The sequence below is a fragment of the Camelus bactrianus genome, chromosome 30 (genome assembly GCF_048773025.1).
Source record: "Camelus bactrianus isolate YW-2024 breed Bactrian camel chromosome 30, ASM4877302v1, whole genome shotgun sequence".
Lineage (NCBI taxonomy): Eukaryota > Metazoa > Chordata > Mammalia > Artiodactyla > Camelidae > Camelus > Camelus bactrianus.
In genome coordinates, this window is record NC_133568.1 from 11,174,629 (window position 1) to 11,201,528 (window position 26,900).

Below are 26,900 nucleotides of genomic sequence, written 5' to 3' on the forward strand. Positions count from 1 at the left end.
AACCAAGGGCGGTACCAAAACCTCCGGGCGAGACCGGCCTTGCACAAGTGAACATTCCTTCTGAGCCAACTTTTCCCTCACATCTTTGCTTTTTAAAGACTTTATCTCTCTGTTTCCCAGCTGAGTGAGTTGACTCTATCCTATCCGCCCCGCTCCACACGGGTTAATTAATGTTCTCCTTCATCCCGGCTACCAGACTTTCTGAAACGTTTGAGTAGGTGGCCGAATGGGTGGAACGGGTTTGAGCGGCGTAGGGAGCAGCCCGGCGCGGCGGGGCGGGGCCGGAAGTCTAGTGGGCGGAGCGAGGAAGACGGCGCAAGGAGATTGGCTGAGCCGCTCTCGCAGTCGGCTGCGCAGACCAGGGGCAGAGGCCTAGGCGGCTTGGTCTGCGAGGGTACCAGGCCCGGTGGGGTGGCCGGGGGTGGGGGTGGGGGGGGGAAGGTTGGCCTGCGAGGTCTTTGGTGAGTGTCCTAGAGCAGGGATGCCTCTGGGGTTCCCGATGCAGCCCCTGGATGAAGCCACAGTATTTTCCTTATATGATTGGGCCCCATTGCTAGCGGTGCCGCTGGCCCGGAGCCTGAGAGGATTATGAAAACGTGTGTCCGGCGGAGTGGGGCCAGGGAACCCGGGGCGGGGAGATACGAGGCAGCTGGTTAGGCTAGAAATGAGGGAAGTTCGGGAGGCCTCTGCCGCTGTAACTGTGAGCCCTGGTCGATGATGACTTGACCACTGCGCAATCTGAGTTCTGGGAACCAGGTGATGGAGTGTGTGCTGAGGAAGGACTGAGACCGGGCGAGCAGGAGGCGACCCGGGCGAGCGGAGATGCGGTAGATCCGCAGCGCCAGGGCTCGGAGGCCAGCCAGGCTGCCTGGGGCTTGGTTTACTTGTGTGTGGGAGGGGGTGGTGGGAGGCACTGAGGTTTTTTGGAGCCGCCAGGAAATGCCTGCTCTGGAATCCTGCTTTCCAAACGCTTTCGTGGCCCTCTCACATTGTATTTGTTTGGTTTTTGATCCAATGTTTTTATTATGAAAAATTTCGAACATACAGAAAAGTGGAAAGATTTATATACAGTGAACACCTATATATTCAACACCTGTATTCTACAGTTGTCAACAGTTTGTTTTACTTGCTGAATGACATCCATACATCTGTTCTTCCATCAAGCCATCTTATTTTTACTATGCAGACCTTGGTTCAGTTTACCCTCAGGAATATTTTGGCTCACATTAGGGGTCAGCATGTTTACAGTTCTTTTAAGGCAAAACTTCCAGGTAGTCAAATGTACAAATAATTGGATGGAGTTTCACAAATGCATACACTCTTGTAACCCATACACTCAGCTTTCAAAATGTAATTAGAACATGTCGATCATTACAGAAAATTTCTTCATTTCCCTTCCCACCCTCCACCTCCCAGCTATCCATTGTTTCCTTTTTCTCACCATCTGTTGTATTTGACTGATTTATTCCTTTTTCCTGTTGCTTTGATTTGAGCTAATCCAGGAGATTGACATTTATCAATTCAGTACATAAGTTCTGAGACTATTAACTTAAAAAATAGGTATACTCCTTTTTCACAAGTGTATATAGTCAGTGGCATTTGAACTTTGAATAGATCAAATCTCCCTACATCCCTGACGGTTTTTTTTTTTCACCTGCATCTTCTGGATGATGAGCAGAGAATGATAGTAAAATAGAAGCATTTTGCGGCACTGTGTGCCCAACATTGTGCCAGGCACGTCATACTCTGTTTAAAATTCATCTACTCAGGCAATATAATTGTTATATAAAACAGAATAACATACAATTCATATAGCATCAGACGAATCCAAATTGAGGGACATTCTGCAACCCTGTGAAACAGTTCTGGGTTTTTCCTTTCTCATTTTTTAAATGAGGAAGCTTGGACTCAAAAGAAACCAAAGAATCTGCTAAGGCCTCAAATCTAGAAAATTGCTGAATTAGAAATTTCAGCCCTTGATTCCCAGCAGCCCAAGGCCCATGGTGTGTGTCTAGGGCTCAAGGCATGTGGAATATACAAGTCGGGATAGAAAAAGAGACAAGTATCACTAGCTAAGATGTATGTTATAGAAAACAGGGAAGGAAGTGAATGTTAAGTCAATCTTTCCTGGTGGGAGAAACAAAGTAGTTGAAACCTTGGTAAGGTTAATATGTGTATATGGTGGGTTAGGTTTAGAAGGTTTATTTGCTTTTTTTTGGCAAGAGAAGAGTCTCTGGGTGTGAAGTAAAGTGTGGTTTCAGGTAGGTGGAGAAGTGAAGCAATGTGTCATTACTAGATACTCGGCCTTTCTCAACCAGAACTCCTACAGAAAATGGAGTGGCTAGTTTCTCATAATTCTCCCAAGGATGGTACAGAGCTAGTATCATTCTAGATGCACAGGAGTTAAGTTATTACCTATAATGGTTACCTTGCAGCATTAGAACTTGATTTATGTTTGAAAGCTAGTAACTCATAATAAAATTGAAACCAAAATGGAATTCATTAGGGTGAGCCAGAATCAACACATGTTGTCTCAAGCTGACACTCAATGAACTCAAGCCAGTCAACTGTGTGTGTTGTAATGAGGAAAATTTAAAAATCAGAAAACATGCACAGTGAATTATGCCTAAGGGTGATACAGCGGTGGAGGAAATAGATCTTTAAAAGTTATGTTTTTTTTTTTTTCTGTTAAAACTTACTAATAGTCCAAATGCAGAGAAAACTCGTGGTTTGTAGAACTATTGATAAGGGTGAAAAGGCAGGTTCTATTCAATTTGCCCCTCCCCAAATATTTATTAAGAAAAGTTAAGATACCCACCCAATACCCTACAGATCCCTGGCAGCAAGTTCTTCCAAATTTACTAAATTTTCTCTAATTTAAAATGTCACAAAAATGAATAGATTTGAAAACTATTGGGTAAAAGATTTACATATATAAAAACATGTAACTCTATATAAAGATGTTTACGCAGTCGCAAATTATCACGAAGAGGAAAAGGTATCCTTACACTAGAGCGATCTTGTGGGTACTACCTTAACCAAATGACCAAGCTTAACATCACCAGTAATGGGACAGGCTGATCTCATGCACCCTCTTGACGCATTGAGAAGGACACAACCTCACCTATGTAGGATTTCACCAAAAAGAAAAAAAAAAATGTCTGACTTGAATCTAATCATAAGGAAACAGACAAATCCAGATTGAGGAACATTCTGCAAAATAGCTGACCTGAGCTCTCAAAAACTGTCAGTGTTGTGAAGAAACACAAAAGGCTGGGAATGGTATCAGATTAAAGGAGACTAGAGATGTGACAATTAAATGTAACGTGGGAATCTTTAATTGCAAAGGGGATTTAAAAACAACTCTAAAGAACAGAACTGGGACAATTAGGGGAACTTTCTTGAAATTAACTGAGATAGTAGTATTGACATTACTTTTTCTCATTATGTTAATTAAATTGCAGATACAGGGGAAGATTGTTCTTTGATCTTAGGAGATACTAACATATTTAGAGGTGAATTAGTCATCATGTCTGCAACTAATCACCAAATGACTCAGAAAATGTAAAACAGAGAAAAAGAGATAGCAAATATGGCAAAATATTACCAATTAGGGAATCTAAATATAGGGTATACATTGTTTTATTTTTACAACTTTTCTTTAGATATTTAACTTTTCAAAATAAAAATTGGGAGGAAAAGTATCTTTCAAGCAAGCTGCAAAATTACCTGAAATAAATTATTTTGTAAAATAATTTAGTTATTTTCCTGTTTAACCATATGAAACCAGATAAATATTGTACAACACTATGCATATCAAAATTATTTTAAATTTATTAAATATAATTTTTATTTATTATAATTTTTAAAATCTAGCCATGGGCCCACATGAGATGTAAAGTTATTATTCTGCTCTTAGACATTTAGCTTTCAGTATTTTTAGAAATGCCTTATTATTTCTTTCTGTAATTATTTTTTGAAATAAGAGAGGAGTAGCATTGGTAAGACTGGAAACCAGTAAATCTATTATAAATCTGTAAATTCTGATATTAAGATTTCATTAGGTAGATACACACCAAGGACCTACTTATAGCACATGGAACTGTATTCAATATTTTGTAATAACCTATAATGGAAAAGAATTTGAAAAAGAATATACATATTTATATAACTGAATCACTTTACTCTCCACCTGAAACATTATAAATCAACTATACTTCAATTAAAAAAAAAGGATTTCATTTAGGATTTCAGAAATAACCAGCCTCAGCCCTATCTCCTGTATTTTCTGGATAATTTTTCTACGCTTAAACTTCTGGTAACACTCAAAATTGATGTTACCTTAAACAGATCTGGCTTTAGAAGTTTCAGTAATGGAAACTGGGAAAGCTAGTAGAGTTAGTTAGGGGCTAGGAAAATGTTAAGAAATGACTACAGTTGTCCCTCAGAATCTTAGGGGATTTGTTCCAGGTGTATACTGAAATCAAGTCCCTTATGCCCAAATGGCGTAGTATTTGCGTGTAACCTATGCAGGATCTCTGATAAACTTTAAGCCACCTCTAGGTTGATTATAGCACCAATTACAACGTACATGCTATGTAAAGGGTTGCTGATCCATGCCAGATTTCAAGTTTTGCTTTTTGAAACTTTCTGGAAAAAAACGTTGTTCTTCAAATATTTTTGATTTGCGGTTGGTTAAACCCATGGGTGCAGAACCCAAGGATACAGAGTGTCCACTGCATAGAATTTGACTAAGTGAGACAGGTGAGTTTCCTTATCTTGAGTAGCTTGGAGAGTTATGTATGTGCTCATTGTGAATCTAATTGCTTCAGTGATAACTTCAAATTTTGTGAATTAAGAGACAGCTTGGGTGTAGATTTGTCCTTTTAGCAAATACCTACTCCTCAGAAAGTTCCAGTTGCCAAATAAGCACATCAGAAATGAAATGTAGACAGGAAATAATACAGATACTGATTTGCTGAACTTACTTGAAGTTTGCCCCAGGTCTAGATGTGTTCCCATAGCTTAAGACACTGTCACAAACTTAGGTGAAGAGTATATATAGCTGACCCTTGAATGACATGGATTTGAACTGCATGGGCGCATTTATATGCAGGTATTTTTCAATAGTAAATACTCCTGTACTACATGAATGAAGGTTGTATGGAACCTTGAATATGGAGGGACAGAGTAATGGAAGGCCAAGTATAAATTATACCCAGATTTTTGACAATGGAGTGGGCTGCTGTACCCGCCTCATTGAAGGGTCAACTGTATTTGTGTTTGTTCCTCTGTTTGAGAATTATTTGCAATGTCTATCCTTAAGAAGCCTTTGAATTTTATTTAGTAATACAGGCATACCTCATGTTATTGTGCTGCACTTTATTGCATTTTTTAAAAATTGAGTTTGTGACAACCCTACTTGGAGCATCTTCTGGTACTATTTGCTCACTTTGTGTCTCTGTGTCACATTTTGCTAATTTTTGCAAACTTTTTCATGATTATTATATTTGTTATGGTTGTCTGTGATCAGTGGTCTTTGCTGTTACTATTGTAATTGTTTTGGGGGTGCCACGAACCACGCCCATATAAGATGGCAAACTTAATAGATGTGTGTGTTCTGACGGCTCCACCCACCAGCTGTTCCCTTGTCTCTTTCCCTCTCCTTGGGCCTCCCTATTCCCTGAGACACAACAGTATTGAAATTAGTCCAACTCATAACCGTACAAGGTTCAAGTGAAAGGAAGAGTCGCATGTCCTCTCACTTTATATCAAAAGCTAGAAATGATGAGCTGAGTGAGGTAGGCATGTTGAAAGCCATAATAGGCTGAAAGCCAAGCCTTTTGCAAATAGCCAAGTAGTGAATGCAAAGGAAAAGTTCTTGAAGGAAATTAAAAGTGCTACTCCAGCAAACACACAATGGTAAGAAAATAAAACAGCCTTATTGCCCATATGGGGAAAGTTTCAATGGTCTGGATGGAAGATCAAGCCAATCATAACATTCCCTTAAGCCAAAGCCTGATCCCAGAGCAAGACCCTAACTCTCTTTGAGGGCTGTGAGGTGAGGAAGCTGCAGAAGAGATGTTTGAAGCCAGCAGAGGTTGGCTCATGAAGTTTAAGGAAAGAAGCCATCTTTGTAACATCAAAGTGCAAGGTGAAGCAGCAAGTGCTGATGTGGTAGCTGCGGCAAGTCACCCAGAATCTAGCTAAGATAATTAATGAAAGGGGTTAGACTAAACAACAGATCTTCATTGTAGACAAAACAACCTTCTATTGGAAGAAGATGCCATCTAAGATTTTCCTAGCTAGAGAGAAGTTAATGCCTGGCTTCAAAGTTGCAAAGGACAGGCTGACTCTTGCTGGGAACTAATGCAGCTGGTGACTTGAAGTTGAAGCCAATGCTCATTTACCATTCTGAAAGACCCAGGAGCCTTAAAAATTATACTAAAACTCCTCTGTGCTCTATAGATGGAATGACAAAGTTTGGATGACAGCACATATGTTTATTTATTTTTTAAAACATTTTTAATTGAGTTATAGTCATTTTACAATGTTGTGTCAAATTCCAGTGTAGAGCACAGTTTTTCAGTTATACATGAACATACATAGACTGTCACATTTTTTTTCTCTGTGAGCTACCACAAGATCTTGTATATATTTCCCTGTGCTATACACTATAATCTTGTTTATCTATTCTACATATGCCTGTCAGTATCTACAAATTTTGAACTCCCAGTCTATCCCTTCCCACTCCCCTCCCCCTTGGCAACCACAAGTTTGTATTCTATGTCTGAGTCTGTTTCTGTTTTGTATTTATGTTCTTTTTTTTCCCCACATATGTTTATCACATGGTTTACTGAGTATTTTAAGCCCACTGTTGAGATCTCTTCAGAAAAAAGATTCCTTTCGAGATACTACTGCTCAGTGACAATATACCTGGTCACCCAAGAGCACTGATGGAGATGTATAAGGAGATTTATGTTGTGTTCTTGCCTGCTGTAGGGAAAATGGAGTCACTTAGGCTCTCTTGCCGGACATCTGGTGCCCAGTGACTTAGATGTATTATCCCGCGTGCACAGTACCCATGTAGTGTTATATAAGCATGATTTGCACTCCGCAGGCACCCTGGTTAGCTCCTAGGTAATAGTTGGCTAGATGCCAGCTTTGTTTGCTTTGATGTATAAGGCAGACGGGATTTTTCACTGCGCCACTGCCACCACTGAAGCCTGTGTACTCCTCTGAAATAAAGGCATGTCAGAGATACCTATGGCTCCGAGAGTGTTCTTCGGTCTGCCCAAACCCCGAGTGAACCTGCCAGGCCTTGAGCGCTTGCAATACACCTGCTAACACAACATCCATTGTGTAGTCCATGAATCAAGGAGTAATTTTGACTCTCAAGTCTTATTATTTAAGAAATACATTTTGGAAGGCTTTACCTGCAGTAGATAGTGATTCCTCTGATCTATCTGGGCAAAGACAATTGAAAACCTCCTGGAAAGGATTCACCATTCTAGATGCCAGTAAGGAAATTTGTGATGCATGGGAAGAGGTCAAAAATATCTACATTAACAGGATTTTGATTGGAAGAAGTTGATTCCAATCCTCACAGATGACTTTGAGGGTTTTAAGACTTCAGTGGAGGAAGTGGTGGAAATAGCAAGAGAACTAGAATTAGAAGAGGAGCCTGAAGATGTGACTGAATTGCTGCAACCTCATGATAAAACTTGAATGGATGAGGAGTTGCTTCTAAAGGATGAAACGAGTAAAGAATCTACTCCTGGTGAAGATGCTGTGAAGATTGCTGAGATGACAAAAAAGGATTTAGAATATTCAATACACTTAGTTGATAAAGCAGCAAAAGGGTTTGACAAGATTGACTCCAATTTTGAAAGATGTTCTACCGTGCATAAAATGCTATCAACCAGCGTTGCATGCTACAGAGAAATTGTTCATGAAAGGAAGTCAATTGATCAGGCAAATTTCATTGTTGTCTTATTTTAAGAAATTGCCACAGCTACCCCAACGTTCAGCAACCACCATCATGATCAGTCAGTAGCCATCAACATGGTGGCAAGCCCCTCCACCAGCAAAAAAAAAAAAGTGCACCTTGCTGAAGACTCAGATTATGGTTAGCATTTTAAAGCAATGAAGTATTTTTAAATTAAGGTATAAACTTTGGTTTTTTTAGACATAATGCTACTGTATACTTCAATATAGTGGAAACATAACTTATATGCATTGGGAAACCAAAAATTTCATTTTGGTTTTGAAAAGGGGGGAATTGTAAGTGAGCAGGACCCTATAGGGCCTTACCTGATAGACCCCACCCGCATATCCTCTGCTGTACCTCCTCTCTCAAGTACCCAGATAATAGTATCTCATATTTCCTGAGTTTTTCAGATGCTAAAAACCACCACCAAATGGAAGAAATTAACTACTTGATAATCATGAGCACGTAGGCCCCAGACCTTTTGGTGCCTAAGGATTGCTCACCATCAACCAGTTGGAGAATTGTGCACAGCTGATCACACACCCTGCATCGCTCCTCCCTTAGCTGATCTTTAAAGATGCTCAGCTGAAACCCTCCAGGGAGTTCAGGGGTTTTGGGCGTGAGCCACTCATTCTCCTTGCTCAGCCCAGCAGCAAGCCTCTTTGCTCCAAGCTCCCATGTTTCAGTATTTTTGGCTTCACTCTATGTTGGGCACACAAATTCAGTAACAATTTTTGCAAAGCCAGCCTAGGAGTCTGTTCCCGTGGCAGGTCCACCCCAGCCAGAGACAGCCCCTTCCCTGGGTCCCCAGGAGCTGCTGGAGCTTGTCTGGCTCCAGGGAACTGGGAGGGGCTCTCCCCAACAGGCGCTGGCCCCCTCACAGTGCAAGGCTCTTTGGAGCCTAGAAATGTTTGGAGCTACTTTCCGCTTTCGGTGTCGCTTGAGGGTGAGTTGCTCCAGCTCTTGCAAGCTGGAAATTCTCTTCACTCCATCTGGGCTCCTTCCTTTGCAGGAAATAAGCTGCTAGCTCTGGGCTCATTGTGAGCCACTCTGGTCAGTTATCTTTCAAGAGCTGGGCTCATCTGTTTGGAGGCCTCCTTCTGGGAATGGAAGTGGGATTTTTAGACTACACCTCCTCTGATTGTCTTTGTGACAGTAGCTTATTTGTTGTATGTGTTTGTGTGTATATTGTCGGAGGGTGAGCCACTCAGCTTGCGCAGGATGGGAAAATTCTACCCGCTCCACCTGGGAAGTGAGCCATTCTGGGCTAACTGGGAGTCACTCTGGGTCCATTCTCTTTTGGAAGCTGGGCCATTCTGGAAGCCTCCATCTGGGAATGGAAGTGGAATTTTTAGCCTACACCTTGTTTGATCTTTTATTTGTGGGACCATGTTTGTTGTTTGTGTGTGTGTATCAATACTTGCATTGGCTGGTTGAGACATCTTTGGTGAGTAATGGGGCTCATGTGTGATGACATCAGGGCATCGTTCCCTATTGGGTTAACTTCACCTGTGGCAGAGATTTGGTTGGGCTTTTCCATTTCTAGTCTTGGTCATTCATTCAGCTTTATCTCTGATGGGGCATTGGTTGGGAATCCCTCTTTTGGGGGCTAGGGAACTGTGACCCTGAGAGACCATGCTGAATTGTTTTTGCTTGATGTTTGATAACATAGGCTATGAATAATTGAGTATGGATGATTGGAGCTCCGTTACATCTTATAGTCCCCCAAGGGTATATTTTGCAAAACTGGGAGATCTTTAGCTATGCTCCCACAAATGAAAGAAAATGGTATTTTTTATTGTAACACCACCTGGGCTCAGTACTCCCTGCGATCTGAACAATGGCCCCTAATGGCTCTGCTATTATATCAAAGTGGGCCTCTTGCAGTTGCTTCAGCTTTTACCTTGGCGGTGTGTGTGTGTGTGTTAGTGTCTTGGTACCTGAGTCCAAATCCTGTTCTTTCTTCTTGGTTTTGCTGAAAATGAAACATGTCAAGGTGAGCAAATGATTTCTTTTAACTGAAGTGGATATTTGGGAACTAGAAAAAAAAAAATCTCTGAAAATAGCCAAAATGGTTGGATTTTGTAAGAAGTATTTAGAGGAGGAACTTGCATTTCTCTTCCTGTGCCTTTGAGATGTAGATGATCTACCTGGGCTCTCAAGGAAAAAAAGAGGTTTTTTTAAACTCAAGCAGAAAAACAGATCTCTGGTTCTGTCTCTACATGAAAAATTAACTTGTAAATTTAAGTGCTTACACATTAAATACTTCTATATGTCAATTAAAAAATGTGTAACTCACAAAACAAACAAACCCCAAATACTTCTAAGTATAAAGGAAGCTAGGCAGAACAAATTTTGGGTTCATGTGATCTGGAAAGTATTCAGTGTTGAATTGATATCTAACGTTAGAGCTGGCTTAAGTTTATTGGTATGATCAGTGCAGACATGTATATTTTGTACCTAGGTTTACTGACAGTCACTAAGTTAATGTTTCTGTTGCAGAGTTTGTCAGCAGAAAGAAAAAAATTAACTTGGTATGATGAAATTCTTCTAAGTTAATGAAATGCAAATGAGAAAAGAGCTTTTGGGTGAACTCTTAGAAATGTCAACTGAAATAAAATTGCACAACATGAAAGTTGTAAGTTAAATTTTATTGGGGCAAAGTGAGGACTATAACCCAGGGGACAGCATTTCAGATAGCTCTTGAGTATCTGCTCCAAAGAGGTAAGGGGGGGAAGTTCAGTGTACATGTGATTTTGGTTAAGGAAGGCACATGCAATCGATCACACTTTTTTTTTTTTTAATTGAAGTACCATCATTTACAATGTGTCAATTTCTGGTGTACAACACAATGTCCTAGTCATGCACATGTGAAGAAAAAGCCGGGCTGGGCCTACTCGTATATCTTAAGTGTAACAAGTGTCGGATTACTGATCTGAGTTCTGCTGGGCTAACTCTTAAACCTAAGTTACTAAGTGTCGGTTTGCTGATTCCCTGCTCATGTTTTTTGCTAGCCAGCTGGATTTTCAGAGAGACATATCTGGCCTTGAAATGGTGGTTTGCTGCCTCCCTGCCTCTGCTTTTGTGATAATGATGCTGCTAAAGCTGTTCCATGCCTATTGGCTGAAAACCCCAAGCTTGTAATTAACCCTATAAAGCCTCACGCACACAGCTTAGAGGTGCTCAGAGCTTCGGAGCAGAAGCCCCTCTGAGCCCGCCAGCATAATAAATCTGAGTACTCCAACCCTCCAAGTGGTGCTTGTTTCTTGGCTGGCCTGTCATTTCCGTAACACATATACATAACATATGTTCGTTTTCATTAAAGATTATTACAAGATATTGAAACTAGTTCCTTGTGCTATACAGCAGAAACTTAAAAAAATTATTTTTCTATATAGTGGCCAACATTCGTAAATCTCAAACTCCCAAATTTATCCCTTCCTACCCCTTTTCTCCGATAACCATAAGATTATTTACTAATGTCTGGGAGTCTGTTTCTGTTTTGTAGATGAGTTCATAGTGTCCTTTTTTTCTTTTTTCTTTTAGATTCCACATATGAATGATATCATATGGTATTTTTCTTTCTCTTTCTGGCTTAGTTCACTTAGAATGACAATCTCTAGATCCATCCATGCTGCTGCAAATGGCATTGTTTTATTCTTTTTATGGCTGGATAATATTCCATCGTATATATATACCACATCTTTATCCAGTCGTCTGTCGATGGACTTTTCGGTTGTTTCCATGTCTTGGCTGTTGTATACAGTGCTGCTATGAACATTGGGGTGCATTTATCTTTTTGAATTAGAGTTCCCTCCAGATATATGCCCAGAAGTGGGATTGCTGGGTCACATGGTAAGTCAATTTTTAGTTTTTTGAGGAGCCTCCACACTGTATTCCATAATGGCTGCCCCAAACTACATTCCCACCAACAGTGTAGGAGGGTTCCCTTTTCTCCACAACTTCTCTAGCATTTATTATTCATGGACTTTTCAATGATGGCCATTCTGAATGGTATAAGGTGGTACTTCATTGTAGTTTTGATTTGCACTTCGGTGATAGTGATATTGAGCATTTTCTCATGTGCCTGTTGCCATTAAGCACACTTTTTTTTTTTTTTAATATGGGTCTGTCTCTTTTTCAATTGAAGTATAGTCCATTTACAGTGTTGTATTAATTTCTGGTGTACAGCATAGTGATATATATATATATATATTCTTTTTCATATTCTTTTTCATTACAGGCTACTACAAGTTATTGAATATAGGTCCCTGTGCTATACAGTAGGACCTTGCTGTTTATCTACTCTGTCCATAGTAGTTTGTATCAGCTAATCCCAAACTCCTAATGTATCCCAATTTGTCCCTCCTCCCCTCTTTACCCTCTGGTAACCATAAATTTTCTGTCTGTGAGTCTCTGTTTTATAAATAAGCTCATATGTGTCATGTTTTTAGATTCCACATATAAGTGATATCATATATTTGTCTTTCGCTGTATTCACTTAGTATGATGATGTCCAGGGCCATTCATGTTGCTGCAAGTGGCATTATTTCATTCTTTTTTTATGGCAGGACCACAGTTTTCTTTATCCGTTCATCTGTTAATGGACGTTTAGGATGCTTACGTCTTGGCTATTGTAAAAGTGTAAAAGTGCTGAGAACACTGGGGTGCATGTGTCTTGTCAAACTAGAATTTTCTACTGATAAATGCCCAGGAGTGGAATTGCTGGATCACATGGTAAGTATATTTTTAGTTTTTTAAGGAACCTCCATACTTTTCTCTGTAGTGGCTGCACCAAGTTACATTCTCATTAACAGTGTCAGAGGGTTCCTTTCTCTCCACAACGCTCTTTGCATTTATTATTTGTAGTGTGCTTCTTCATAATGACTGTTGTAACCAGTGAGAGGTGACACTTCATTGTAGTTTTGATTTGCCTTTCTCTGATAATTAGCAATATTGAGCATTTTTCATGTGTGTATTGGCCGTTTGTATGTCTTCATTAGAGAAATGTTTGTTTAGGTCTTCTGCCCATTTTTTGGTTGGGTTGCTTGTTCTTTTTGCTGTTAAGCTGTATGGGCTATTTGTATATTTTGGAAACTAGTCTCTTGTTAGTTGCATCATTAGCAAATATTTTCTCCCATTCTGTAGGTGGTTGCTTAAATTTGTTTATTGTTTCCTTTGCTGGACAAAAGCTTTTGAGTTTAATTAGGTCCCATTTGTTTATTTTTGTTTTTATTTCCATTACTTTAGGAGCTGATACATAAAAAATATTGCTATGATTTATGTCTAAGAGTGTTCTGTCTATGTTTTCCTTTAGGAGTTTTATAGTATCTAGTCTTACATTTAGGCCTTTAATGCATTTTGAGCTTGTTTTGTATTTGGTGTTAGAAAATGTTCTAATTTTGTTCTTTTACATGTAGCTGTCCAGTCTTTCCAGCACTGCTTATTGAAGAGACTGTCTTTTCTCCGTTGTATATTCTTGCCTCCTTTGTGGTAGATTAGTTGACTGTAAGTGCGTGGGTTTACTTCTGGACTTTCTGTCCTGTTCTGGTGACCTGTCTGTTTTTATGCCAGCACCACATTGTTTTGATTAGTACATAGCTACAGTATAGTCTGAAGTCAGGGAGTGTGATTCCTCTAGCTCCATTCTTCTTTCTCAAGATTGTTTTGTCTAATTGAGATCTTTTGTATTTCCATACAAATTTTAATTTTTTTCGTTCCAGTTCTGTGAAAAAGGCCATTGATTATTTGATTGGGATTGCATTGAATCTGTAGATTGCCTTGGGTAGTATGTCCATTTTAACAGTATTGATTCTTCCACTCTGAGAAAATGGTATATCTTTCCATCTGTTTATGTCACCTTCAGTTTCTTTCGTCAGTATCTTACAGTTTCCAGAGCCAGGTCCTTTGCCTCCTTAGGTAGGTTTACTCCTAGGTTACTTTATTCTTTTTGATGCAATGGTAAATGGGATTGCTTTCTTAATTTCTCTTTCTGATATTTTATTGTTAGTGTATAGAAATGAAACAGACTGAAACAGACTTCTGTGTATTAATATTGTATCCTGCAACTTTACTGAATTCATTGATGAGCTCTAGTAGTTTTCTGGTGGTATCTTGTCTCAGGATTTTCTATGTAGTATCATGTCATCTGCAAATACGGACAGTTTTACTTCTTCTTTTCCAATTTGGATCCTTTCCTTTCTTCTTCTCTGACTGCTGTGGCTAGGACTTCTGAAACTATGCTGGATAAAAATGGCAAGAGAGGGCATCATTGTCTTGTTCCTGATCTTAGAGGAAATGCTTTCAGGTTTTCACCGTTGAGTATGATGTTAGCTGTGGGTTTGTCATACATGACCTTTAGTATGTTGAGGTATGCTCCCTCTAGGCCTGCTTTCTGAAGAGGTGTTTTTTGTTTGTTTTTAACCGTAAATGGATGTTGAATTTTGTCAGAAATTTTTCCGCATCTAGCGAGATGATTGTATGGTTTTTATTCTTCAGTTTGTTAATGTGGACTTGGATGACTGTTTCCTTTCCCAAGTTAGGGAAGTTTTCAGCTATTATCTCTTTAGATACTTTTTCAGGTCCTTCCTTCTCTTTCTGGGACCCCTATAATGCGAATATTAGTGCTCTTCATGTTGTCTCAGAGTTCTCTTAAACTGTCCTTGTTTCTTTTCATTCTTTTTTTCTGTTTTCTGTTCTGTGGTAGTGATTTATACTACTCCGCCTTCTAGCTCACTGATCCATTCTTCTGCCTCATTTAGTCTATTCTTGGTTACTTCTAGTGTATTATTCATTCCAGTAATAGTATTCTTCAGTCTGTTTGGTGGTTCTTTATATTTTCTCACTCTTTGCTAAAAACTTGGCTCTGTGCATCTGTTCTCCTCCCAAGTTCTCTGATCATCTTCACGATCATTACTCTGAACTCTCTCTTAGATTGCCTATCTTTTCATTACCTTTTTCTTCTTCTGGGCTTTTATCTTGTGCCTTTGCCTGGAACATATTCCTCTGCTGCCTCGTTTTTTTTAAATTTCTATTTGTATTTTTATGTAGGTTAGTTATGTTTCTTGACCTTGGAGAAGCGGCCCTCTATATGAGCCATCCTATGCATCCCGGCAGGGCACTCCCCTCTCACCACCCAAGGGCCCAGGTCCAGCTGGTCCCAGGGTAGAGTCTGGCCCATGTTTGCGACTCCTTCCACAGGCTGTGGGATTGTTGTTTTCTTACTTTTGGTGTCTGGCCCCTGGTGGATAAAGCTGGACTAGAAGCTTGTGCAGGTTTCCTGGCAGGAGGGGTTGGTGCCTGCCCAGTGATGGGTGAAACTGAGTCCTGGCCCTGTGGTGGACAGGGCCATGTCCAGGGGTGTTTAGCATTGGCTATGAGCTCAGGAAGTTTGCTGGTGTTCCCACCCAGAGGCATCTCAGCACTGAAGCCTACAGGCTATTGGGTGGGGCTAGGTTTTGGCATTAATGACCCAAGCAAGAAGTCAGCATCCAGGAAAGCTCATGTAGATGAATACTCCCAGAATGTCCACCACCAGCTTTTATGTCCTCAGGATGAGCCACAGCTGCCCACCCCCCACCCCCACCTCCCCAGAAGACCTTCCAAGACCAGCAGGCAGGTCTGGCCTAAGTTCCTATGAAATCACTGCCTCTGCCCTTGGTCCCGGGACACATGAGATTCTGTGTGCACTCCGCAAGAGAATGAAGTCTCTTATTTCTCCCAGTCCCATGGAGCTCCTGTAATTAAGCCCTGCTGGTCTTGTCAATTTTCACTAAAAAAACCATAGTGAGGTTGTTTTTAATCTATAGACCAACCTGGGGACAGTTGACAGTTTTGTGCTATGCTGTCTTATCCGTGAAACAAATTTCTCCCATTTTTCAATGTCACTGTTAATGTTTTTCACTTATAATTTCCTCCATACACATCTTGTAAATATTCTCCTCACTGATTTTTTCATTGCCATCTTTACCATCTTCAAAGTTACTCATGAGTCTACCTCTGGGCTCTGTTCTATTCCATTGGTCCACTACACCAGAAACTGTCTTGTTTGACTTGTGTAGCTCAGTCAGTCTTGTTTTACAGGGCAAGTTTCCCTCTACCCCCAGCGTGCAGGCTCTAGTTAGCCAACCCCTGGCTTTAAATGATCACAATGTATGTTTGAGTACAGGCCCCTGGATAAAGTATCTTAGGAAAGCATTAAAAAAAAAACCTTTTCAGCCAATGTATTTAGAGTTTTAAATTTCATTTAAATTTTTCACACCACTTTATTCAAAAGTATTTATTTCCACAAATTTTTATCCACAGCTGAATATTACAATGACTAATACAAGCAATTTTTATAAACAAAGATGTAGTTTACAGATTTGTTCAAAATGGAAAAAATATTTTTATCAGTAGTATTTCTCCTACATTGTTAGATTAACCCCTGAATACGATGTGAACCCCTTCCGTGAAGCAGTCCTTCATCTAAACGTCAGTTGGTGGCAAATGTTATATTCAAGTCTGGATTATTCTGATCCAGTGTCACTTTAGAAAGTATCTTAAATTCATTTTTGATTGATCCCCTTTGTGAGAATTAGAATTTTTTTGAAAAACAGTTTCAATATCTAATGACCTTTATAATAAGGAAAGAAGTCCTATGTTTTATTGTCATTGGCATCAACCTCTAATTTTCTACACCCCCTAATTTTCTAACCATGGCACCAGTGTGTACAAAAAGTAGATTATGGCTCATGCAGCAAATTAGAGAAACTGACTGCAGAGAAATATTCTATGATGAAAAACTACAGGGGCCTGCCCCATGCTGTCATATTTTAGTGACTGTTGAGTCATATAGGCCTTAGACAAGTGCTCCGACTTTGGATTCCCCTGCTGCCTTAGAATTAGGTCAAATGTATGAAAACAATTAAGTTTACTATATGTGAAAGAAAGGGATTCTAATTAATCTGTTACTATAACCTTAATGCACTAAGACAGACTCTAAGTAAATATTTGATGAATTGATGGTAGGTAGCAGTGTTAATTTTTTTCTAAGTTTTCCAAGTTCCTGGTTTTGTCTTTCTTTTTTTTTTTTTTCCAAACAAAAGCCTTAACATTTAGTATAGGGAAATCAAGGAAAGAAAATTCTATTAACATGCCTCATAAAAAGGGGGAGAAAGTCTATTTTCCTTTGGGTCTGATCTGCTGGCCGGGTACCATACATCTAACTGCCCCTGTGATGGCACAGGAAGAATGCATGTGGGTGATGTGCTTGTCAGCTTCAGTAACAATTACTAATATGTACCTAACACACAAGACACTAGGTAAACACGAAGGTCCCATGTAATACTTAACACACAAGTTGTTTACTTGAGAATCAAATATTTATAGATTAATGTTTACAATTCTAATGTTTCAAAAGACAAATCAAAACTCCACCATGATATGTGAAACAGGAAAATTCTTCACACAGCAACACTTACTTCAGAGAACTGATTAAGTCAGTTACCTTGGTAACTGCTAAAGGCACACGGTGAGAAAAAAGTCAACTAAATTTTAAATACCAAAAAATGCAGATATTTGGTATAGAATTCAAACCTTTATGTTAAAGTTGTTTAAATCAAAAGTCATTGATTTCATGAACCTGGAAAATGTTTTCAGTTGAACTGACTTTAAAAAATGCAAAGAAAAATGCTAACAAAAGATTATTACAGCTTTTTTTTTTTTTTTTCAGTTTCCAAGTGTTTAAACGGGGCAGATCTCAACATTAAGTAACCAATTACTATATTCCTTTATTGTTAGTGTCAATAAAGGACTGTTTAAGTATAAAGCGCAGCTCCAGTGAAAGACCTTTACCGTCGGAAGAGGAGACCTACACCCGCCATTTCCCAGGCCAAGTAGAGGATTATTCATAAGGTCCCCCCACCCCGTTTATTCTCATCACCAAGCTTTTATTCTGTAAGCCCTTGGTGCCCAGTGATGAAGCAGTGACAGCAGGGAGGCAGTGACCCTGAGGGAAGGAGAGGATGAGGGTATAGAGCAGGGAAGGACAGGAAGCCAGTGCATTGATGGAGTCAGCACTCTAACAAGGCATTTTTGGTTCTCTTGAAGATTAAGGACAGGCCTTACATGAGAATAATTTTAAACTAAAGTGCAGTAAAAAGCAAATTATACATAATAAACAGCTTTAAGAAGAGGTAGCCACGGACGCCATTGGTTTAGACTGGCGGCCAAAGCAAGTGAGCGTGTGGGTTGGAGGGTGTGGGTCACAATATCACGTTACGCGGCTGTAGCTGGGACGGGAGGGAGCGCGCAACTCTGTGCAGCGCCCAGAGAAGGCGGGGGCTCCATGCGGAGGCAGAGGGGACAGCGCCGCCTCGGACACTAGCCGGAGCGCGACACTGGCTGGGACGCGGTGGGCAGCGGTGTCCGCTGGGTGGGCGGGGAGGATGGCAGGGAAGCCAGGCTGTGAGGGCGCCCGTGCACACGGCTGTTAAGGGCTCAGTGTGCGTGTTTCCAGCAGCCATTTAAGTTGAGGGGCTGATTAAAGAAGGTGAGGGGGTGTAGGTTCTACTTGCACTTTGTGGAGAAATCCTATCTTGATAAAACATAGAGGCTCTTCTGTGGTTTGCAAACACTGTTCCTGTCATGGGAGCAGCATACTGTTATCTACCAGAAATATGGAAAAAATAGTAAAAAAAAAAAAGTGTAAACAGTATGTAGGGTTTTCTAATTGAATGCCTGCTTTTGAGGAGACAAAAAATGATAAAAGCAGCAAACACATAAAATCTGTTGTACATCAGTTGAATACTACTTTTTAATCCTTATTTCAAAAGCAGAGATATTTACAATTTTTTTTTGGTAAATTTGAAAAACGTTGAAAATAGCCTGAAAAGGGAAAGTTGACGTAAACAATTCTCTCTTTAAAAAGAGCACATACACCAAACAAACAAAAAAAACAACCCTCCCAAACTTTGGAGTAGTAATTTAAGCTGGCTTTTCAGAGAGTCTGATCCTTAAGGTGAAGCTGGTTTGCCTTTACTATTTGGATTATCTGGAATTACTGGTGCATTTTGTGATGTTCTTGTTGGAGGTGTAACGGCATTAAGGGATTTAAAGGCTTTCATACTGACTTGTCTGGTTTTTAATCTGTAAGTCAAATGAGTTATTCTTTTCTAACATTTCACGTACATAGTTTTGTGAAAGTTCTGTTGATCCGGTAAGTGCAGGGACTAGCACTGGAAACCGTCAAGGATATCTTTCTATTTGCTCAAATGTTAAGTTTGGGACAGCAGCATTTTTAGCATAAATAACTCTTCTATGAATCCACAACTACACGAATAGGTTTGAGCACATTAAGGGCTGAGTCTTCTAATTTTGCTTCAGACACCAATCATCAAGCTGTTTAGCCTGGAGGTCAGTTACATCATTGTCTCTGCATCACTGGGCATTAAAAAATACCTTTGGGAAACTTCTCAAAAGGACCAGGCCTGTATTTTTATCCTCAAAACGTCTCCACGTAAACCCATCCACACCTATGGTTCGTCGACATGGGGAAATGTCGCTTGCTGTAGGACAGTGCCATGATTATTAGTACCGTTGTTTATTCAAAAGTCCTCTGAAGGCAATTTATGTGACTTTTAGTATCATTTTACTTTGGACATTCTCCAGTTATATGCAAAGATCAAAGTTAGGCAGTTTTGATTTTATAAACTGCCACCTTCTGTATTGCTGTGGGGACTACCTGGTGGCTGTAGATTAGGATGTGTATTTGTTTAGACAGCAATCATACTTTAAAAAAAATCTTCCATATTTCAAGTGTTTTTATTCTGAGCAGTAGGTACAAAATATAATGACAGATGTCTTATTCTGTATAGTTCACTCTGCACAGGCTCTCGACCTCTGATTTGATCTACTTTTATAGATTTAACAGATCCTTAAATTTGCTTTACTGTACTATATGCTCTTCCTTCTTACTCCCACTGGCAATCGAGCCAAAGCTGGAAATGCGCATTTTTAGACTTGATTAAGGAACTCCAGGTTGAGACAGGCTGGGATGTGGATTGAGTCCATTGTCAGGGAAGATGGATTAAAGGGGAACAGGACGGGAAACATGTGCTTGAAGTCTAACAGCAGCTGCGGAGGGTCGTTCCGGTCCTGCAGTTGTGCCTGTGGGGAAGAAGAGACCGTGTGAAGTACCTACCATCTCTAAAAAGAGCCAGTTCTGGTGAATCCACAAAAGTGAATCACAGAAATATTTCTGTTAAGATAGGGAGGATTTCAGGAGAATGTGGTCTCCCTCTCCCTGGTATTTAGCAAGGAGAGAAGCCCTGGTTTAGGCTTGCTGGAAGTCAGATGACTAACTTGCCTCCTAATTCTAGCATACTTTAAAAATTTTTTTCCATCTAAGGGAGAAAATACATTTCAGGTAGAAATCATATGGAGAGGCAATATGGTGAAGGGGTTAAGGTCAGGGGCTCTGCAGGCAGATAAGCCGAGCTCTAATTTCTCGAACTTTACAATGCCTCAGTTTCCCCATCTGTAAAAAGAAAAGGGGAGAGTGATATCACACAAAATGACAGAGCAGGAACCTCTAGGAGTCAGTGCCTCCACTGGCGCAAACACTGAGCTGGAAAAAGCAACTGGCACCCCCTGTTTGGGAACTCTGGAAGCTCACTGGACACTGAAAACAACCAGGAGAGCGCTGATCTTTGCCAAGAGAGCATTGTGCATGAACCAGCTTCCAGCCCCACGGCAGCTATAGTCCTAGAGCAGCTGGCTGTTATCAGGGCAGGCAGTGAGGCCTTGGCCTCCAAAAACTTGGGGTTGTACACTTTGGTCTGGTGGCTCCCTGAAGGATTGGCACAGATGCCTCGCTTGATTTTTGGCTCTCTTGGGATGCAGTGACTTCCTCCAGTGGCATCAATTAGAAGATTTAAAGGGACAGAGCCCCTCCCCCTCTACTTGGAACTAGATAATTTAGGAAAATGTAATAACTAAAATGAAAAATTGCAGTTTATTAAAGGGGTCCAACAGCAGACTTGAGCAGGCAGACGAAATGACCCATGGACTTGAAGATAAAGCAACTAAAATTCTCCAGTTTGAGGAACAGATAGAAAAAAGAATGAAATAAAAGTGCACAGAGTCTGAAAGACCTGTGGGACACCATAAAGTGTCCCAACATAGACATCGTCCTAGAAAGAGAATGAGACAGCAAAATATTTGAAGAAATAGTGGCTAGATTCCCAAATCTGATGAGAGACGTATGTATCTCCAAGAAGCTCAACAAACTCCAAGCAGAATAAACTCAACAAGATCCACACTAAATGATCAAACCCCAGCCACAAAGAAGAAATCTCAAAAGCAGCAAGAGAGAAGTGACTCATCAAATGGCAAGGTCCCCTCGATAAGATTAAGAGCGAATTTCTTGCCAGAAGGCAGTGATATATTTGAAATTCTGAAATTTCTTCTTTCAGTCAACCAAAAATTCTCTATCTGGCAAAACTTTCAAGAATGAAGGAGAATTACAGTCAGCCCTCTGTATCCACAGGTTCCACATCTGTAGATTCAACAAATCACGGATCAATAATAGTCAGAAAAAAATTTCAGAAAGTTCTAGGAAGTAAAACTTGAATTTGACACACGCTGGCAACTATTTACATAGCGACTTAAGAGAACAAACTTCCACCTGACTGGCAGCCCTCCCTTGACCGTCGGCCTCTATTCTCTACTTACACATGACGCTAAAGTTAATTTACTCTTTCCCCCGTCTCCTGCTGCCTTTAACTTACTTCTTTTTATCCCTATTTCATACTGGCAATAACTTCACTGGCTAAAGAAGTTGTTTTATAAGTTTGAGAAAGTATTGTCTCCTCAAGGTGCTACCCACATATACTAGTAGGAGAAATGTTCACTGTTTTTTGAGTAATCTTGACGTGACTCATCACTTAGATGCTGTCAGCTGCAGTCACACATAAAGGTTAGGCGCACATCCTAGGAAACTCATCCTTAAGTAGAAATCCCCATACTCTTAAGATAGATTTAAACGGTCATTTCCCTAATGTTTTCTTTCAAGTCTACTCCTAAGGGCAGATAAGTCTTAGAATCAAGATTTATGAGTTCAAGTTGTTTTCCTGAAAGATTATTTCTTAGATCCCTCTGTGGGCAGCGTTGATACTCTGCTTACTTTGCTAATTCCATTTTGTGCCATAGTTTAGTAGTAACATGCTAGTGGCAAATGAAACAATACTTAGACCATGCCTAAAATCTGAGGCAGAGATGATTAAAGTTCAGTCTTCCGTGTATACGTAAGTTACTCACGGGTGGTTTAGTTCATATTTACCCAAGGAGAACACCTAAGAACGTAAGGTCTTCTAGAATATAATGTGGTCAGTATTTAAGAGAAGCAAGGTTAAAATCTAAACTTTCAATTCTCTTTATTCGTTCTGTTGAAGAGTGGGTTCTTGTCTCGCCGCAGAAAGAATTCAGAGACAAGACAGGAAGGTTAAGAAAGTAAAGCGAGGATTTGCTAAGGGATGGATAGTACACTCTCAAGGGGAGAGCGGGCGGGCCCAGGGGAGCCGCTGCCCTGAGTTTCTTTGGCAAGCTGGTTACATAGAGAGTAAAAATTAATGGGTGGAATAGTCACTAGGAAGGAAAAGGTTTGGAGTCACATTCCCTGATTTTCATCCCAACTCTGCCTTCTTGAAGTGGGGAGGGATTTTTGTCCTTATTTAGTCTGGATCAAAAGTGTCACGGCGTTGGTGCACGATGGGGACTTCTAATCTGCAAGGCTAATCTTATTGTGATGAGGGTATATTGAGCCAAAGGTTATACTGGGACACAAGAGATTCCTGCCTTTTCCTACCTTTCTTTGTCGGCCTCCAGGCCACTTGTCACCCCAAAATGTGTGGTGCTTATCAGCCCAGAGATTCCTGCTTTTCTTTCTCTGCCCAGGGACCCCTGTTGTTTACATGACACATGGTTTCCTGCATTTGGTGAGTGCTCCCCTTTCTCTGCTCATATCTAGCTATCTGCCTGCTCTAACAGTTTTGGACTAGGACTTTATAAAATTAACATTTAAAAACTCACCTGGATTGTTCGGATAAAGGCCACTGTTACTCGTTCTTCAAATTCATTCAGGGGAGTATAAAGGTTTAAAATTTTGACAATCTGTTGAAATTAAAACCAAAGTTCAGCACAGAGCTAAATGAACATTAGACAACTTTGGCACAGGAGTACACTTTTTTAGTCAGGACCCCTCGACTTACATGCAGCTGGACTGATGTTAGGGGGTCTACATTTAGTAAACTCGAATATGTAAGCATTGCCCGGTAGGTCTGAGCTCTCTATTGTTGTGGGCCACAATGCAGTGGTCGCGGGCGGTAAAAGAATTTACCAACAACCAAAGACCACGAGGAGTTAAGAATAAAAGGGAGGTTTAATAGATACGCTGCTACCGACAACTGTGGGCCACACAGATGAGGGGTGCCTATGTGAGCCCTGAGGATGGGCATGCAGGGTCTTTTATTGGGGAGAGGGGGCTGTGAACACAAGGAGTAGGGGGCTGCACGATCAGTTCTTGCACAGGTACCTGACTGGCTATAAGGTCTGTCAGGGATAACTGAATAATAGGATTTATGACTTTGATAATAGCAGGACATGAGGGCTGTCCGCCTAGGGCACTGTGAGCTGGGCTATTTCTTGGGGCGGCTTAGCTTTGTTAGGGTAAACACACATCCAGAGAAGATGTTTCTACCTTGCAGAGATGCAGGTAGGCCAAGGGTCCTGCAGTGGGGAGTGGAGGTTAAGGTGTCAGTAGGCTCCAGGCACACAGAGAGCCCAGGGGTGGGGCTTTTATGACTCTAGAGAGTGCCAGCCAGCTCCACATCTTACCTCCTTCCTGTCTCCTACATATCCACCCATCTCTCCCCCTCTGCTCCATGGCTTATAAAGTAATGAGGATTTTACGAAACTGGTGCCTGAAAGCCTCAGCCTCTTATCTGTAAGTAATTTAAAGGGTTCATTAAAAACGTACTGGGTATCTTACCTTATATAACAGAGGTCTTAACAACACCTTTGTGCCTCCCCCCACCACCCCAATCACTTACGAAGGGTTTTTCCTATCTGAACAGAAGATAATCCTTTGTCTGCCTACCAACTGTCTGGTGGAAGTAGCCTGCCCAGATGCAGAGCAATGCCAGTTGCAGGCTAGAAGCAAAGTTATGAAAGCAAGATAAGTTTAAAAGGGGAAAAGGTCTGAAAACTTCCAGTGCACTTATAGACGGAAGTGGTTTTCTTAAGAGTTTGTTTAGTAGTTAGCGGGGAGGTAGGAAAACGTATGTTTACTTTACTGATTTGGGATTTTGTTCTTTAGGTGCCGAGCAGGGAGAAAGTGCATGATTTAATCTGGTAAGTGATTTCCTGGTGGTGGGCCCATTTCTGAAGAGGCACATTTGTGATGGAGGGTGAGGTTGCCTGGGTGTGGATGGGGTTTATCTTTTTTTATAGACTGAATATCTCTACAACTGAGTCCTAATATAAATACAGTGGGGTGGGGGAGGAAAGGAGCATTTAAATGCTTCTAGGTTCTCACTGACTTTATATAAAATAATGTAAAACGTAACTATAATGGAATCATGGTTGTAAAGAAAATGCCAAAAGCCGGATGCTGCCAGTTTCTGAAAGAAAAGTTAATTTCTAGGTGAGCGATATTCCAGACTTCATCATAGGGGCTTAAAAAAGTTGGTAGCTAAGCTTGATGTTTTGTGGGTTGACTGCCTTATCTTTCTAAGTGAACGAGAGAGACCAGAGAGTTACTGGAAAATGGCAGCATCTTGTTTCACACACCAAAGTGGTCCTGGGCTCATCTAGGAACATTGCATCAGCTGAAACTTCAGAACTGTGTCCCTGGGGCTGTAAAAGGCCGGGAGTGCAACACTAAAAAACCACCACCGGCGAGAAGGGGCTTGAACAGGAAGCTGGGTTTGCTCTGAGTCTCTTGGCTGACAGTGCCTGTACCTGCTGGGTGCTGAGGGAGGAGCACAGGGAGCAGATGGCCTCGGCGTCCTCGGGGCTTTTCTTCTTTAGCTGCAGGAGCTGAGCTGCTTGGATCAGAGGTTCCATGGTTTCAACAGCTCCGCTCTGGTGCAGGTTTCTTCCCCGAAGCCACTCCTCCAGCTGACTTATGTTGTACCTTAGGCAGAGTAAGAGCGAGCTGTGTTAACCTGGTCCCCTTACCTCGCTGGGATGAGCGCACCTCTTGGGTTTCTTCTGAAGTGTTACCATCCTCCTCATCTTAATTATCTCACCTGGGCAAAAGCGTGAAAAGTGCCTGGCACTCAGTAACTTTCCGTGGAATGAATGGGGGCTTCAAATCATACCAAGGTGAAGTACTTCAAAGGTCTATATTAACTACATTGAATTTAAAACAACTTACACTTAACATTCACAAACATATTTGTACTTTTATGTGAGCCTTCATGCCTCTTAACTCATTTGTCTTTCCAATCTTTATCTTAGGGCATGTAAATGTGTTTAAGCTTTGAATTAATTTGTTTACCACATCACCATCTCAGTGTGTGATAAATTTCACCAACAAAAAGGTGACGGGCTTGAGTCACACACTGGTGATGACAAGGACCATCAGCTGGATTTAGACTTTGTTTTCGGAGACAGGCAGCTCGTGCCGGCTGGAGCTGGTGTGTACGGCCCCTCCATCCTCGGGGCCAGGGCGAGGCGCCTCTCCTACCTGAGCTGCATGCCTGTGCTCCAAGAGCAGATGTCCTTCCGCAGGAGCAGGTTGTTGAGAGTCATCGCGTTGATCATGTAGAAGAGCTGCTTGAACACCTGCAGGATGATCTCGGGGTCCAGGCCCTGGTCGCACATGACTGTGTGAAAGGAATTCATCTGGCGTATGACGGCATCCAGGGAGTACGAGTTCTCTCCATCCACCATGCTGGAGGAGCGCTTCCGGTAGCCCGTCGGCTTCACACCAGACAGACCCTGAATGCTCTCATTCTCCAACATGGCAGAAACTACAAGAAAAGCATGATTAGAGAAGCTGCATGTTCCCAAAGAAGACGACTTTGGTCACTCAGGTCACATAGTACCTGGGGCTTTGCCTTTGATCCCCCATAGAATTGTACAATGTCAACATGTTTAGAAATTCTATGCCAAATTCCGTAAGTTCCTAATGTGTTGACCTCTACATGGAATAAGATTTCCATATAGAAGACTTGGACCAAATCTGTGAACCAAATTTTCACTTAAATTTATTGGTGATGGGCCATAGGGAAAGGCATGCAGCAATTCAAATCTGTATTGGCTTCAGTGCTGAGAGTCCAAAATCTGAGAATTGAGCAACTTGGGTGTGGTTTTGGCCCAGCCACTGACCTGGGCCTGGATCCTGAGATCATCCTACAGTTGTTCAAACAGCTCTTCTACGTGACCCCTGACCACGTAAATCTTAGGTTAGCTGGTCTGTCATACTTATTGCACAAAGTTCAACTGTATGCCAAGCACTTAATATTTCAATATTCCTTTTAATTGTCTAACAACCCATTTACTAATGAGGCAACTGAGGCATGCTAGGAACTGGCAGGGCCAAATTTAAACTCAGGTCTGTCTGATTCCAGAATTGATGCTGTTAACCATCACCTTATTCTGAGTCGAGGCTCAGCCAGGAAGGAGGATTCGGAATGAATCTTATCCCAAGGGATGTATTTCTGGATGGCACATAGGACTCTGTCCTACTTGGAATTCACTTACAACCTACTTGTGTTGCAAGAACCTGGGGAAGGCTTTACCCACAGGTCCAGGAGACCATTTCCTCCCTGCCTTTAAGGAGCACAGTGAGTGATGCATACACGTGTCATTTTTCTTTTAACTTAAAGAATAACTGCTCTTAATTTTTCAGTTCTGATTTCATGTC

The 26,900-nt window shown here is 41.1% G+C and overlaps 1 protein-coding gene, 1 long non-coding RNA gene and 2 other non-coding genes across 7 annotated transcripts in view; 3 read left to right on the forward strand and 1 right to left on the reverse strand.

Annotated features, from left to right (window-relative positions):
- The window catches only part of LOC123618653 (uncharacterized), a 129,958-nt gene extending 104,963 nt beyond the window's left edge, over positions 1-24,995 (forward strand). The window contains exon 3 of the long non-coding RNA XR_012503301.1: positions 24,345-24,995. This is a non-coding gene — a long non-coding RNA (uncharacterized LOC123618653). The remainder of the gene's footprint in view (positions 1-24,344) is intronic.
- On the forward strand, positions 486-631 carry LOC123618660 (small Cajal body-specific RNA 17). Its single transcript, XR_006727127.1, has one exon.
- On the forward strand, positions 709-791 carry LOC123618659 (small Cajal body-specific RNA 18). The gene has a single exon (XR_006727126.1).
- Positions 18,757-26,900, reverse strand: part of MYO5B (myosin VB) — a 294,119-nt gene continuing 285,975 nt past the window's right edge. For all 4 annotated transcript variants that reach the window (XM_074355274.1, XM_074355275.1, XM_074355273.1 and 1 more), the window contains 4 exons: positions 25,719-26,004; positions 24,989-25,163; positions 23,060-23,140; positions 18,757-20,137 (listed from right to left, as the gene is read on the reverse strand). In XM_074355274.1, the coding sequence (XP_074211375.1) occupies positions 19,985-20,137; positions 23,060-23,140; positions 24,989-25,163; positions 25,719-26,004 (695 nt within the window). In that variant the 3' untranslated portion in view covers positions 18,757-19,984. The remainder of the gene's footprint in view (positions 20,138-23,059; positions 23,141-24,988; positions 25,164-25,718; positions 26,005-26,900) is intronic.